Here is a 16,927-nt window from a genome sequence, read left to right as displayed (position 1 = left end):
CGCCACATTACCAGAATGAAGGAAAAGACCTCACATAATCATCTTAATTAGCTCAGAAAATGCATTTGGTGAAATCCAACACCTTTTCATGATAAAAAAACACAATAAACTAGGAATTGAAGGGTCTTTCTCAACATAATAAAGGTCAGATGTGACTAAGCTACAACTAATATCACACGCAGTGGTGAATAGCTGAAAACATTTCCCCTAAGTTCAGGAACAAAACAAGGATGCCCAACTTTTGCCACTTCAGTTCAAAATTGTATTGGAAGTTCTAGCCAGAGCAATTAGGAAAGACAAAGAAATAAAAAGCTTCCTAATTGGAAAGGAAGACAAAAAACTATCTCTATTTGCAGATAATGTTTTTTATATGGTAAACCCTAAAGAATCCACAAAAAAACTGTTTGGCCTAATAAATGAATAATTCCATTTATCGTGGCATCCATAATAATAAAATATTTAGGAGTAAATTTAGTCAAGCAAATGCAAGACTTATACACTGAAAATGGCAAAACATTTTTGAAAGAAAGAGGACCTAAATAAATGTAAAGTCATCCTGAGCTTGTGAATTGGAAGACTTAATATTGTTAAGATAATACTACCCAAAGTGGGCTACAGATTTGATGCAGTCCCTATTAAAATTCCAGTGGTGGTTTTTGCAGAAATGGAAAATCCATCCTAAAATTCATAAGGAATTTTAAGGGACGTAGAAGAGTCACAGCAATCTTGAATCCAAAGAACAAATTTGGAGGATTCATACTTCTTTATTTTAAAACTTACTACAAAGGTACAGTAAATAAAACCATGTAATATTAGCATAAGGATTGACATATAGACCAATGGAGTAGAATTGGGAGTCCACAAGTAAACCCTCATATCTGTGGTCAGTTGATTTTTTTTTTACCACAGTGGCAAGAACATTCACTGGGGGAAGGAACACTCTTCAAGAAATGGTGCTGGGAAAAGTAGATGTCCACATGCAAAAGAGTGAAACTGGACCCTAACCTTATACCATCGACAAAAATTAATTCTGAATGGATCAAAGAACTAAATTTAAGAGCTAAAACTGTAAAACTCTATGAAGAATGTATAGGTACAAATCTTCATGACCTTGGATTTAGTAATGGTTTCTTAAATATGACACCAAAAGAATAGGCAAGAAAAGTATAAAACAGATAAGGTGGACTTGATTAAAATTAAAAACTTTTTTTTTCAAATGACATTCTCAAGGGAGTGAACAGACAACCCATAAAATGAGAGAAAATGTGTAGAAATCATATATTTGATAAGAGTTTAATATCCAGAATATATAAAGAACTCTTACCATCCAACAATAACCCCCCCCGAACTCAATTGAAAAATTGGCAAAATACTTGAATAGATATTTATCCAAAGGAAAAATACAAATGGCCCTCAAGCACATGAGAAGATGCCCATCATCATTAGTCATTAGAGAATTGCAAATGAAAATCATGAGACATCACTTCACACCTACTCCAATGGATATTAATAAAAAAAAAAAAAGCAAAAACCAGAAAATAAGAAAGTGCAGTATGGAGGTTCCTTAAAAAACTACAAATAGAACTACCATATGACCCAGCAATCCCACTACTGGGCATATACCCTGAGAAAACCATAATTCAAAAAGAGTCATGTATCAAAATGTTTATTGCAGCTCTATTTACAATAGACCAGAGATGGAAACAACCTAAGTGTCCATCATCGGATGAATGGATAAAGAAGATGTGGCACATATATACAATGGAATATTACTCAGCCATAAAAAGAAATGACATTGAGCTATTTGTAATGAGGTGGATAGACCTAGAGTCTGTCGTGCAGAGTGAAGTAAGTCAGAAAGAGAAAGACAAATACCGTATGCTAACACATATATATGGAATTTAAGGGAAAAAAAATGTCATGAAGAACCTAGGGGTAAGACAGGAATAAAGACACAGACCTACTAGAGAATGGACTTGAGGATATGGGGAGGGGGAAGGGTAAGCTGTGACAAAGCGAGAGAGAGGCATGGACATATATATATACACTACCAAAGGTAAGGTAGATAGCTAGTGGGAAGCAGCCGCATAGCACAGGGAGATCAGCTCAGTGGTTTGTGACCACCTAGAGGGGTGGGTAGGGAGGGTGGGAGGGAGGGAGGTGCAAGAGGGAAGAGATATGGGAACATATGTATATGTATAACTGATTCACTTCGTTATAAAGCAGAAACTAACACACCATTGTAAAGCAATTATACTCCAATAAAGATGTAAAAAAAAAAAAAAGAAAGTGCTTCTTCGGATGTGGAGAAATTTGAATCTTCATACATCGCTACTGGGAATATAAATGGTGCACATACTGTAGAAGACAGTTTGGTGGTTCCTCAAAAGATTAAACATAGAACTATCATTTGACCCAGGAATTCCACCTAGATGTTTACCCCAAATAATTGAAAACAGTGACTCAAATAGATACTTGTTCACTTATATTCATTGTATCATTATTCACAATAGCCAAGGGGTAGAAACAACCCAACTGTCCATTAAGAGATGAATGAATGAATGAAATGTATGTCATGCAATGAAATATTATTCAGCCTTATAATGGAGTGAAACACTGTACATGTTACCACATGAATGAACTTTGTACACATATGCAAAGTTAAATAGGCCAGACACAAAGAACAAGTATTATAAGATTCTACTTATATAAATTACCTAGTATAGGCAAATTCACAGAAACAGAATGTAGGTAGAGGGCTTCAGGGGCTAGGGGAAGTAGGAAATGGGTACTTGTTGCTTAATGGGTAGGGAGTTTCTATTTGGGGTGATGAAAAAGTTTTGGAAAGAGTGGTGTTGGTTGCACAACACTGTGAATATAATGTCACTGAATTATATGCCTAAATATGGTTAAATAGCAGTTTTCATGTTTGATATATTTTACCACAATAAAGGAAAAAAGAAACATTACTTGTTTTTAGATGCTGAATTTCTGTGAGATAAACTAAAATGTCAGTCTCATCTAATCTATCTTTACATGTTCTAGTGATATTCAGTCAACTAAGTAAAGAGCAAGTATGTAACCTTTATGAGTATCTACCATGGGTAGGGCACTGTTCATATATTCCAACTATATGTTGATACATTTAATTTCTCTTTTGATTCACAGCCACTCTGTGAGATAGGTATTATTTCATTTTTATAGATGAGGAAGCAGTTACAGAGAGACCATAAGTAATTTATCTGAGATAAAGTAATAAGTGATAGGGCTGGCATTCTTATCCAGGGATGTCTTGAGTTCATACTAAATCCACTTAGCCCATTTCCTCCCCTTTTCAGATTACGTGACACTCATTTTATCCCTATAATGATAAGTGATATTTATAATGAGACTGAGAAACTAGAGATCTTGAAAAGCCTCCTTTATCAAAATGTGTTACATTTAGGTAGTTTAAGAATGTTTTAAGCATTCTGTTTCTAAATTAGCATCACAATTTGCAAAGGGAAGTAAATAATATTTTGGGTGCTTTCTATATGACAGGCATTGTATTTTGTGCTTTCATATTTTGTTGTCCAATTTAATCTTCACAGCAGTGCTGAGGTATTTCAGGATGAAAAGTTGAATCTTTTGGAAGTTAAGTAACTTGTCCAAGTTCACATAGTTGGGAAGGTATGGAGCCAATATTCTCATTAAATTTTGCTTGATCTCTGAATCATGTCATGTGGAATCATATCTAGGATTTTAAGCTGGAATTTTCAGTTCAATGACTAGAGAGAAAATTTTCCATCTGTAACTGGGAGTATTGAGCCTTCATGTAATTCAAGGAGGCTTCTTTCTGGAAATTTATCTTTATAGTATTGAATACTTCTAAAAAGTTCCCTTCACATGAATCCTAATAAATAGTGTTCTAATAGCTTCCTTCTTTACCCATTAATAATAATAGAGGTATAAAACATTTATTTAGTACTTTTATATGCTTTGCAGTGTGCCTTAATAAGCATTTCCATTTGTGTTATTTTTTAAAAAATCTTCTCCACAACCCAGTGAGGTATAGGTAGGCATTGTTATAATTCAGCATAAGCCTTCTGGGCCTGAGAATGGAAGTTGGTCAGTTAACTGAAAATGAGTTAAATGATAGAATCACAAAAATCAATATGTACTATAAACATTTTAATTAAAAAATACTATATAACTGTAGATTCATTAGTGAGTCTTCGCGGGGCTCTCACTGTTGTGGCCTCTCTCGTTGCGGAGCACAGGCTCCGGACGCACAAGCCCAGCGGCCATGGGTCACGGGCCCAGCCGTTCCGTGGCACGTGGGATCCTCCAGGACCGGGGCAGGAACCCATGTCCCCTGCATCGGCAGGCGGACTCCCAACCACTGTGCCACCAGGGAAGCCCTATTAGTGAGTCTTTTGATATAGGGTCAGGGCCTTTTTCTTGAGTTAGAGACAGCTAGTTAGAATTTGACTTTATTTTACTTAAACTATATCAGTGATGTGGCACCCATGATTTTCAGTTGTTTTTTTTTTTTAAATTGAAGTGGGACAGGTAGTCACTACTTATGAAGGAATATGGGTGCAGCTTGTTTTAGAATATGATTTTCCCAATATTTTATAACTTTATAGTTGTCACTGAAAACTAATTCATCAGCACTTTTTTTATGGCTTTTATTGAACATAAAACATTCAACCTACTTTTTTTAGCAAGAGCTTTCTTTTTCCTTCTCATTTGTTGGTTTATTTAATATCTAATGTAATTATGTTATAATAATTATAATTAGAAAAAACAGATTTGGGAAGAAATATCACTTTCTTTTGACTGTTTTTTTTATCTCAGGTTTTATTGACATTTGCTGTTTCATTGTGTTGATTTTTTTTACTGTGGCAAAATCTACATAATATTTACCATTTTAACAGCTTTTGAGTGTGCAATTCCAGTGACTTTAAGTATGTTCACAATGTTGTGTAACCATCGTAGGCTCTCTTCTAATTTCTAATTAGCATACTTTCTGGGCCTATCTAGCTACCTCCTGTAAGTAGAATCATACAATGTTAACTCTTGTGTCTGGCTTATTTCACTTGCATAATGTTTTCAGTGTTTATCTATGTTGTAGCATATATCAGTTTCATTCCATTTTATGGCTGAATAATATTCTAGTGTATGTATAAACCATATTTTTTTCTACTCATCTGTTAATGGCTTCCCATGTTTTTAAAGTTAAGCTGCAAAAGTTTTAATCACAGTATTTTAAAATTTGAAACATTAATAATAAGTAACAAATGTTTCTATGTACTGGTGCTAAAATAGCATTTTTGCTGGTTTTCTAAAAGATAAAAAAATCTTTTTAGTGTGTAACAAATTAATCAAGTGATTATTCCATGTATGTTCTCAATTTTCATTTACTCTTGAGTTATAATTATACATCATGCTAGTACAACTAAAAAATAGTATTGGTACACATTTTGGGAGCTTATGTAGCATATTTTCATTGTATTAAATGGAATGTTCTTTAAATGAGGCAAAGTTAGACAATATAAATCTAGGAGAAAGATTCAAATTTGAGTCCTTAAAGAGGGTCAGATGAGTGGCAGTTTGAAAAATTTGCTTTGCTTTCTTTCATATCTCATTGTGCTACTCTACTACAAATGATGAAACTAATGAATCAAATTATGAAATTGTCATTTTTATGATTTCACAAACATGAATAGTTAGCGTAGCTGGGTGAAGTTACTAGAAGATATGGTTTGGGTTTTCTTCACTGTTTTCTTTTGCATGTGTATAATAGTGACAGTGGTGACATATTGAGAATGGAAAGTAGAAGGAACAATTTCCCTCTTCTGTTGAAGGTGGCATACCTCATGTTTTAAAAATATGTCCTTAATACTGGTTTTGAGCAGATTTCGTGTGACATTGGAAGACCTAATCTTATTTTTATCCCAGTGGGTCCCATGTTCTGGTTTCAGTTATCTAAATTCTTTGTCGAAGTATATTCTTCCTAAGGTGTTTGTTTTATTACAAAAATAACCCAGTAACAACATATAGCTTGCTAAAACAAATTCTCTTTTGTAAATTCTCAAGGGTGGTGTGCAAAATTTTAATTAAATTTTGAGATGCTGGGAAATTCACCTCCAAATATTTTATAGAAAAATTTGAAAAATACCTTTGGAGTTCTTGAGCAAAATTGTGAATAATCTTAAAGGATTATTACAAAGAAGAAAAGAATAAATCAAAGACAGTCCTTTTTATATTATATTCATTTACTCTAGTCCATTTTCAGTTCTAATTACTGTCATGTGCTAAAATGAACCATGGATTAATAGGTGGACTAGCTTCATTTAAGTGATAAAGTGGCTACTAACACCCTTTTCATTAAATGATTTCCTTCAGGGTTGACTGATGGGTGCCCTTGACATATTAATTAGAGTTAGAGGAAGGCTTCTATTACTGTCCATCTGACTTGCACCTTTCCTAGGGAACTAGATATTGGACTTGTATTGATAAAGATTCAGAACCTCTTAAATGACATACTGGGGTTCTATGTCTTAGGTAACTAAGACCATTTACTTGGTGAAGAGTGAGAGTTAGGATTGGACCTGTCATGAGTGTCAGGTGCAAATAGCAATGAAGGACAGGCTGGGTGTGAATGGATAGGTGTGGTTGGAGCTAAAATTTCACAAGGTTGATAACCTCTCTTACCTGGAAGGGCCCTCAGGGAGGAGTTTTCCAGTATCCAACCAAGGTGAGTGGTGGTATTCATCCTGTCAATATCAGCCAGATAGGTATTCTTATCTTATGATGAGTAGTTATTATTTCAGAATGTTCTTTGGTAAAGTAGAAAGTATTATGGAGGTAGTTTTGAGGTGTTTGTAGATCCTTTAGCTGTAGTGACTTTCTGCTGGGATAAGGTAAGAGTTAAGGACGGGGGGACTTCCCTGGCGTTCCAGTGGTTAAGACTTCACCCTCCAGTGCAGGGGGTGTGGGTTCAATCCCTGGTCGGGGAACTAAGATCCCACATGCCTCACGGCCAAAAAACCAAAACATAAAAAAACACAGAAGCAGTATTGTAAGAAATTCAATAAAGACTTTAAAAATGGTCCACATCAAAAAAAAAAAAAAAAAAAAAGAGTTAATGGCGGTAAACTTGATACAGGAAGAGATCACCTGGCTGGTGCACTAAGTGTTGAAGTCTCTTTATTGCTCCAGCATCTCAATAAATTGACAAATAAGACACTGGAATAGTGACAGAGGAAAAATATCAACTTTATTACACAGAAAGGCTAGATTGGGAATGTTGCTTAGTAATAGAGCTAAATAGGCTTGTTAACTCAAACGCTGGAGTTTGGCCAGGGGACCCTGTCGTCATCTACTAGGCTGGACCAGCAGTGTCCTGCAAATGTAGAAGTAGATGCTTGCTCCTTGTGTGCAGTTTGTTCTCAAGCGGAAAAAAGATAGAGATGAACTGAACATGTTCAGCTTATTAAATACAAACTAATCAGTGTAGAGACCAGAAGTTAGACCAGTTGAACTCCTTCCAGAAGAAGGAAGCAGTGGTAGATAAGAAGCATTTGCCGTCTATGTCTGTATGTATTTTCTTGATTTATCCATTTTAGACCATCCCAGGGGTCCCCAACCCCCGGGCCGCACAGCAGGAGGTGAGCAGCAGGTGAGTGAAGCTTTATCTGCCACTTACTATCACTCCCCATCGCTCGTATTACCACCTGAACCTCCCTCCCCTGCATCCGTGGGAAAATTGTCTTCCACGAAACCGGTCCCTGGTGCCAAAAAGGTTGCGGACCGCTGAGCTCTGCTATTTCCTTGCTATGGAAAGATGAGGATTTAGCTCACTATCCTTTTCTATCTCCTATGCCCTCATTGTGTCAAAATAATTCTGTTATAATTTTGATTAAATAAGTATTCAGTATTTACGTTTTATAATTACCTACCTTTCTTTTCCCTCTGGAATTTTGTTTTTATTGGAATGAATAAATGTCTTTTTGTCCTCATTTAGTTTACTTAGTTTTTATATCTTATTAGTGATGGAGTCCACAGCTTTCCCCCAGTTGCTTTAGTATACCTATATGTATTTACTTAGTCGAATTTATTTTCTTAAAGTAGACAGCAGTCTGGACTTACTGTATATAACTACTCTTGCATTAATGGTCATCTTAGTATCTTATCTTCACCCTTATTCTTAATGTTTTCCTCACCTTGCTGTTCTATTAGATGTCCTATTACCTAGATGTCATGTGTTCTTTCTCTTGATGTATTCTCATGTTTTGTAGAGCACAGATTGTAATAGCTTCCTGATAAAGAATATATGGGAGGTACATCTTTTGAGAACTTGCATGTCTGAAAATGTCTCTGTTCTACCCTCACACTTATTTCATAGTCTGAATCCTGAGTACAGTATTCTAGGTTTGAAATAAGTATTCTTAAATAATTAAGAAGTTTGTTGCCTTTTTTATCCTTAATCCTCTGTATGAAATCTGATTCTCACTAGAAGTCTAGAATATTTTTTTATACCTACGATTGTGAAATTTTATGATGATTTGCCTTGGTACAGGTTTGCTTTTGTCATTTGTATTGGACATATGAGTGAGTCCTTTTAGTCTGGAAGTCTATATCCTTTCATCTTGGAACATTTTATAGAATTATTTCTTTTAATTCCTGCATTTTCACTGTATAAACTTTCACATCCCCACATTTTCTGGAGTGTGCTTCTGCTGTCAGCTGTGCATGGCATACCCCAAAGACCCTATGGTTTACTCCCTGCAGTGAACTCCAGTCTTTTGCTATTGTGGGAGAGTGGGCAGGGGCAGGCTGTGCAGAAATGAGGAGGTGATCTGAGTGGTTAACTACTTCTTAAGTAGACTTTCAAGAATCCTGGTGGTTTTAAGACCAACCTCGCCCTCACTGCCAGACATATGTGAGCTTATTGGGAGTTTTGTAGTGATTATCATATTGCTTTTCTGCTTTCCCCACTATTGGCTTTGGATTCAGCTTTCTGGCGTCTAAGTAACGTGCCCATTGTATGTTCTAGAAATCTATGTGCCTCTATAATGCATTATAAGATCTGGTAGTAGATCTAATAAACATGATGAATATTGATGAACAAAAATGATATTTCACTATCTGCAATAACAGTAGTGTTATATGAAATTATCTTTGATTTCTGTTGTTTACAGAGTCACACATACTGCTAAACTACTGTGATTTTCTGTTTAATAAGTGAAAGAAAAGCTAAAGTTCATTTAGAGAATAGTAAGAAAATTAAAATGTACTCTTTTTTTTTTCTTATCCATTTTCCTGGAATCCCTCATTTCCACCTGTGGACCAATTTAGAACTCTTGAATTAAGTAGAACATGGTGGTATATGAGACCATAATCATAGTTTCCTTTATTTGTCCATTTTTCAAAGAGGCCTCTTTACAATGAATAACTCTGATCAGCCTTTTCATTCATTCAACAAATATTTACTAGGTATCAACTGACTGTAAGACACTGGGCACCAGGCCTATGTTAGTTAAACAAGCTTCTGTCTTCATGGAGTTTACATTTCTAGTGGAATATATAATTGGTTATAGTGTTACCTAGATTAAAATAAGATGGCTTGTATATATCACCACCCCTGGAAAAACTAACTGAAATTGCATATCTTTCTGATAATATCATTACTTTACTTGAAACAGGACTTGAAAGTTTTTATTACAAAAATAATATTTATTTTTAAAAAGATATAAGAAGACTGATAGAAAAAAAGAACAGTACCCATTACTGCACTGATCAGAAATAACCACTGTAAACACCTTGGTGTATATTTTATCTCTTTTCTATATACATGTGTATAATTAAATATGTATATTATATTTAAATGTGCCTAATTTGTTTATAAAAATTGAATTTATTATAAAAACATGTACAGTTTTTATTTGTCAAGTGTTTACTTCAATTTAATGGCTATATAATACTAAATTTTACGAAAACACCATAATTTATAACTTTAGGTTTTCTGTATTTCACTATTAAAAAAAAATTCTTGTGCTAATTTCTTGTAGCTAAATCTTACCAAACACCTTTAGTTAATTATTCCAGTAGTCTTTATGAATAATTTTAAATATATGGAAAATTTGAAAGAATTTTACAGTGAGCACCCGTATACCCACTACATAGATTGTATAATTAACATTGTAGTATGTTGACTTTACTATGTTATCTATCCAATTATCCATCCCTCTTACATTTTTTGGTAAATATTTAGAAGCTGAGTCATATAATTTTCAGGCAGATTTTACAAAATTTTTTCATTTATGCTAACTAGCCCTCCAAGAAGATTTTTAGTACTAATTTACACTCTTACTAGTGGTGTATCAGCACACTTTGAACCCTTGCCAAACTGGATTTTATTGTCTTAATGTAATTTTTTAGACAATTTTTGATATATAGGTTTTTAGTAAAGTTTCTTATTTTATTTCTAAGATGACTTTCTTTATATGTAATACTTATAAAACATTTATTTATAGTTTGCTTTGATCATCTAATTTCTACTGTAGATTTTGAAAAGAAATTATATAATTTGTTCTTTGTTGTACTTAATGTTTTTTAAGGGGAACATTGTATCTGTTCAGTAGCTATTTAAGGTACACTTGAGATTTCAATCAGGAAATCACTAGTCCTTTTTTTTTTTTTTTAGTTTATGCAATAAGTGTGTAAATAAGTATTAACTAGAATACTGGCTATAGCATATTCAGTCTTTTTTCTCTTTCACAGAATAAATGAGCCGATGGAGAAAAATGATACATTGGGGCAATCAGAACTAGAAGTAGAATCTCCTGAATTAAATATTCGTTCACTCACTGGACTTTGTCTCACTTCTTGGACCTTGGTTTTATTCCTTGGACCTGTATTCCACTCAGTCTAACACTATGACTGATAAAAAGACTCAAGAGAAATTAAGACATGAATTTGAAGTGTTATGGAATCTAGGCACCTAGGTGGGCACATAGTATGTGAGGCAGTTGAAGCAAGGAGATAATTAGAAGGTGAAAAGGCTTACACAACACTATTTTAAATGATAGATTGCCTACATTCTATTTTAAGAGTAATTTATAAACAATTATTTAACTTTGGTATGGCTATTTAAAAAAATTATGTGGAAATCCCACTAGAAATATGTCACCTTTGTTATTTTTGGAGCATTCAGTCAAATCTCTTTGTTTACAGCTGGGCTCAAAATGCAGAGAACTCAAAGATATTCATTTCGGCCAGTGTTACAAGATCTCAGATGAAGGCATGATCGTCATAGCTAAGGGCTGTCTGAAATTACAAAGAATATACATGCAGGAAAACAAATTAGTAAGTACTTGTTACCATTCTTGTGTTTTTCATTTTGTTTCTAACTCTTGAATTCCTTATAACTTAGCTTATAAATTTTTTTCTGCTTATTTTTTTGGGACGGTTTAGAGGCAGATTCTACTTAAAAGCAAGAATCTTCTCAAAACAATGATTTGTATAAATTGATTTTATAACTGTGTGGGTGCTTGTATGTGGTACTTACATGTTAAAAATTCTTCATTAGCATGTGCTAATGTGTTTTTTTCTAAACTCTGACAGTGGAAAAAATTAATTTGAAAAAATTAAATTTGGCTGCCAAATATAAGTATGTAGTTGTCGTTCCTTCTGAGTCCCCTAGGGATTGTAGTAGTTTTAGATAGTTAGGAATTTTTAATATTTGGGAAGATGTATGCTTGTGAAATAGAGCCTTTCACTTAGTATGGTGTAAAATGGGACTCGGTAAATTGAGACAGATAATCTTGTTTTTAGTTGTAAAGACTACTAGTTTAGTTACATAGGTTTTATATTATATTCTAAGCACATGTGTAGGTAACTCATTTACACTTATTGTATATTATAAATATATTTAAAGCCATGTAATTTTCTCTTATTGAGATATACTTTATATATCATAAAATTCACCTTTTTAAAGTGTACAGTTCAGTGTTAGTATATTCACAAAGTTGTGCAGTCATCATCACTAATTCTAGAACAGTTTTATTATCCCAAAAAGAAACCCTGTGCCCATTAGCTGTCACTCTTCATTTCCCCTTCCTCTAGCCCATGGCAACTGGGAATCTACTTTCTGTGGACTTTTGTCTGTTCCAGACATTTCATATAAATAGAATCACACAGTATGTGGTCTTCTGGGTCTGCCTTCTTTTACATACCATATTTTTTCAAAGTTCATTCCTATTGTAGGATATATCAGAGCTTCATTCCTTTTTATGGCTGAATAATATTCCAAATCCATTTAATTTTGCTTTGATAGGTATATAGTACAGGTTAACAGAAAAAGTTGTCACTGGGGAGGCATTAGTAGAGTTCTCAATGTTGAAAAATACTGTACGTTAAAATGTAGGCAAGGTGGTCCTGAATATGTATATTTACAAAGAAGATTTGCTTTTTAACTGTATCTTCAAAATAATGAGATCTTTTTGTTGCCCCTTGGAGTTAGTTTACAAAATTTGATAAATACCTCTCACATATTAATGTAAGTTTTGAAAGGTCTCTGGAAGCCTCAGCACTTAAAGTGAGACAACGCTTTTTTTTTTTTAAAGATTACAGTTAGAAAAGTTGAAATACTATGAATTAAAAGTAAACACTTTTATTACCACGTAGAATTATCTTTTTCTGTGAAATTACACAGTAAAAATACTTCCTGTTCCTGTTCACATTTAATACAAATTTAATAATCACTCCTGAGGCATTATGTTCTTGTGGATAGAGTAAGGTCTTCTGGGTAAGAGAGAATGAATTTTTGAATCCCAGTGTCCATTTACTTGCATTGTGACCTTGGGAAAGTTACTTAAGATCTTTGAACCTCCTTTGCAAATGGGGTTATTAGTATTTGTATTTTTGCAGGTTGTGGTTTTGAGGAATAAATGATATAATGTCCTTAAATTGTCTAGTATAAACTCTGACTCATAGAAGACAATAAAAAACTAGTAGTCTTTATGAGAACTTGACCATATTTGTTGTCCATTGGTTTCAACTTTACACTCAAGATAAATTAAAAGGTGGTAATCCCAGCTTACAATTTTTATATTTCTCACATAATGGGAATATTTGTTGAGTGATTAATATTTGTTTTCTTGCTGAGCAAAACCAGAAAAACATTTTTCTTGACACATTAAAAATTTTGGTCAGTGGTTTTTCAAAAGAATTAAACCATATGTTTTGAAGGTTCTAGTTATGTTCAAATTTCTTTAATATTGTGGTCCATTAGAAAGGTGTTATATACTTAAATGCTAAGGGAATCAGTTTCCTATGTAGTGTTATTCAGTAAACATTTTGATTTCATTGCAAATTAGAAGTGATTTTGCTAAATCTTAAGTAAAGTTCAGTTCAATGAAATTCTTGCAGTTTAAGGTTTTTAGAAAGGGAAATTTAGAATAGTATGAGCTCTTTCTGTTGGACAGTTGAGCTGTTGATAACTGGTCTCCCATAGGAACTTTAGTTTGTATTTTTAGAATTTATGAAATAAGGAGAAATATTTGAATTACTTGCAAAGCTACAATTTTAAGTAGATTGGGTTTTTTCACTCTGAGATGTATTATTGTTAGTCCTTTAATGACAAATATTTTTAAAAGGGTGAGTAGAAATAATAGTCTGATTAAAGGCAAATAATATTTATATATGCATATATATAATTATACCGTATATTTAATTACAGACAGGAAATAATAAACATCATTAAATAGGACAAACAACTAATAGAAATATTCAGTACTCAGGAGAATATTGTGTCTGAAAGGAGGCCAACAGAACTTTACCTGTGCAGATATTGATCATTAGCTAAATTATTTCACTAATTCTCTTATCAGTCTTCTCAAAAAGAATCTTCTCAAAATAGTATTAGAGTTTTATTGTGTAGCCTAAAAATAATCATAGCATAGTGCTTTTTTAAAGTATAAACTTTGCTGACTTTAAAATATCAAATTGGTTGTTTTTATATATGTTGACAGTATATGAGTAAGTACACATTTTTTTCATATTATATCTTGGCCTTTAGATGGCAGCATTGTCTTTGTATATTTCAGTGACATAGCTTTTGTGTCCTTGATGTAACTATAAAGGTAAAATGCTTGTACATGGTTTCTGCAGATATTTATGGTTTATTTTTAATTTTGTCCTTTAGATGGTTTTAGGGAAATTTTCTTTAAAAATATGAAATAATAGTTGCATCTAGAGTGTTACAAGGTGAACTTGCTATCTTACACAAAGTAGCAAGATACTTGAATATTCTTATTTGTGGCACTGTAAGTAAGGTACACTTTAGCATAGGGAAAGGATTCCTGTATTTATCACAAGGAGTTTTATTCAGGTGGAAAGAGGACAATGATCTGACATCTTAGTACTCAAATGATTTATGGTGAGGCAAATAATTGAGGACATACATGTAAAATCTTACCCCCAAAGAGTGAGTTTTTGTTTTAGTAATTTTTGAGTGAGACAACTGCCATGCACCTACATGGATGTATTTTTCATTTGCTATAAAACTGTTGTATAGACTATAAAAACAGATCTGAGGAATACAACTATAGTGAGTGTCTAGCATATTATATCCAACTGTCTGCCGTCTTTATTATTATTATTATTTTTTTTGCGGTATGCGGGCCTCTCACTCTTGTGGCCTCTCTTGTTGTGGAGCACAGGCTCCGGACGCGCAGGCCCAGCGGCCATGGCTCACGGGCCCAGCTGCTCCGCGGCATGTGGGATCTTCCCGGACCGGGGCACGAACCCGTGTCCCCTGCATCGGCAGGCGGACTCTCACACACTGCGCCACCAGGGAAGCCCATGTCTGCTGTCTTTTAGCTATAGCATTTATATCACTTCTGTGCAGTACTGGCTACAAAATTATTTTAAAGCCATATTTAGTTTGTGTGTAGTTATTGATGATCTAGAAACTTCATTAAGTATATTTTCTCTGCTTCCTTACTGTCCTTCCTCCAGATTCTGCTTCTCTACTTTTTGGACAGAAGCTCTTTGGTCTGCTTTTTTTAAAAACATTTTTATTGGAGTATAATTGCTTTACAATGTTGTGTTAGTTTCTGCTGTATAACAAAGTGAATCAGCTATATATATGTATACATATATCCCCATATCCCCTCCCTCTTGCATCTCCCTCCCACCCTCCCTATCCCACCCCTCTAGGTGGTCACAAAGCACCGAGCTGATCTCCCTGTGCTATGTGGCTGCTTCCCACTAGCTATCTATTTTACATTTGGTAGTGTATATATTGTCAGTGCTACTCTCTCACTTCATCCCAGCTTACCCTTCCCTCTCCCTGTGTCCTCAAGTCCATTCCCTACATCTTGGGCAGCTTTTTATTTGGCTGTAAAATGATGGGGTCAGATAGATTATCTACATTTGTTATCCAACCTGATGTTTTAAAGTACTAGGATTTTACGATTTTGAAAATGGCTTCTATGCTAAGTTCTAGGGTCAGCATATTTGATAGAGATCTCTATGTCTTATATTTATTTGGCTTATTTTATTTTATTTTTTTTGGCTTATTTTTTTAACACCTTCTACTCTGTAGAGTTGAGTTATGAAACTAGTATAGATTTCTGAGTTACCCAAGAAAGTAGTAATGTATTATGAATAGATTTTAGAAAGTTTTAGGGAAATGTTAAATGTTTTCTGGTTAAAATTTGATTTCCCAATGGTTAATTATGACCTTTTACTTTTTTCAACCTCCTGGTGAAGTATTTTACAGTTCTGTGCCATCTCCCATAGTCCTTTGGCTCTTGCTGTAACATTATTTGTAACATTGTTTGTTCATTGTTTTTAATTTTATTATCCTTTGGAGGCTTACATGTATCATGTAGGACCTAAATTTACCTCTCTCTGCTTCCTTCTGGGATGAATGAGGCAAATACTGAGTGTAAGTTGAATTGAACTCAATTCATATCTTACTGTTTCTTAATCATGTGATTCAGTTAGTTATCTTAATTTTTGTACTTGCATTTCCTTTTTTGTAGAAAAGATATAATACTACCTCAGACTTGTTCTTATGAGGATCAGACTAAATGAGATTGAGGTGAAGTACAAAATATATGGTCCCAAATGTAGGAAGTTCTTTAATAAATGTTTTCTTTTTCTTCCTCTCCCTATCAGAGTTTACTTTCTGGAGTCTACCAGTTTGAATTGGTCTGTGTCAGTACCTACTGTCACTTACTATGTTCTGATTTCATCTGTTAGTTACCCACAGTTTAATTATTATTTTGCTGCTTGCTGTGATTTTGAGGTTGTTGCAGCAGCTAAGTGAATAGACTGGTAGCCGTGTTATCATCAACTAGGGTAAATAAGTAAGGTAAGCATTTGCATCAGAGCTTAAATAACAGTAACTAATTCAGCATTATATTAAGGCTTGCATTTCCTGACTCTTTTACTTCTCAACTTAGAGTTAATACATTAAGGGATTTGGTCCCTGCTACCCCTCAACACCCCGACTACATTCTTGTTACCTTATTCCTCAGATACTCCTTGTGAAGTGAGTTTACTTTGTAATCCCAGACATAAATAATGTACATTTATGAAGAATTCCATTTTATAAGTACTCACTTCAGCCTCCAAAGTCTCCAAGGGTAGATATTCGCCTTCATTGCCCTTTCCTTTCTGAATGGATGAGGCATTTACTGACACCGAGAGTGGTAGTTTCCAATAAACAGTGATGCATGCATATGGCGTTCTAAAGAAGGTGACCTAAAGTTAATAAACTTCATCTTGTTATTGTATACTACCTTTCAGTATTTTGCTGTCATTTTTTGATATCTGAAAACATTTAATAATAGTTATCTCATTGACTGTTTATAATGTACCAGGCACTGTGTAGTTTTACATAATTAATCCTCACAACCACCATATG

At 34.0% G+C, this 16,927-nt stretch overlaps 1 protein-coding gene across 1 annotated transcript in view; it reads left to right on the top strand.

Moving 5' to 3' along the window:
- The window catches only part of FBXL17 (F-box and leucine rich repeat protein 17), a 478,619-nt gene that overhangs the window by 22,342 nt on the left and 439,350 nt on the right, over positions 1-16,927 (top strand). Inside the window, exon 4 of the mRNA XM_082650228.1 lies at positions 11,224-11,355. Within this exon, the coding sequence (XP_082506354.1) occupies positions 11,224-11,355 (132 nt within the window). The remainder of the gene's footprint in view (positions 1-11,223; positions 11,356-16,927) is intronic.

Source organism: Grampus griseus, assembly GCF_964374135.1.
Source record: "Grampus griseus genome assembly, chromosome: 3".
Taxonomy (NCBI): domain Eukaryota; kingdom Metazoa; phylum Chordata; class Mammalia; order Artiodactyla; family Delphinidae; genus Grampus; species Grampus griseus.
Note: the sequence above shows the minus strand (reverse complement) of the source record. Positions and strands in the feature narration are given on the sequence as shown.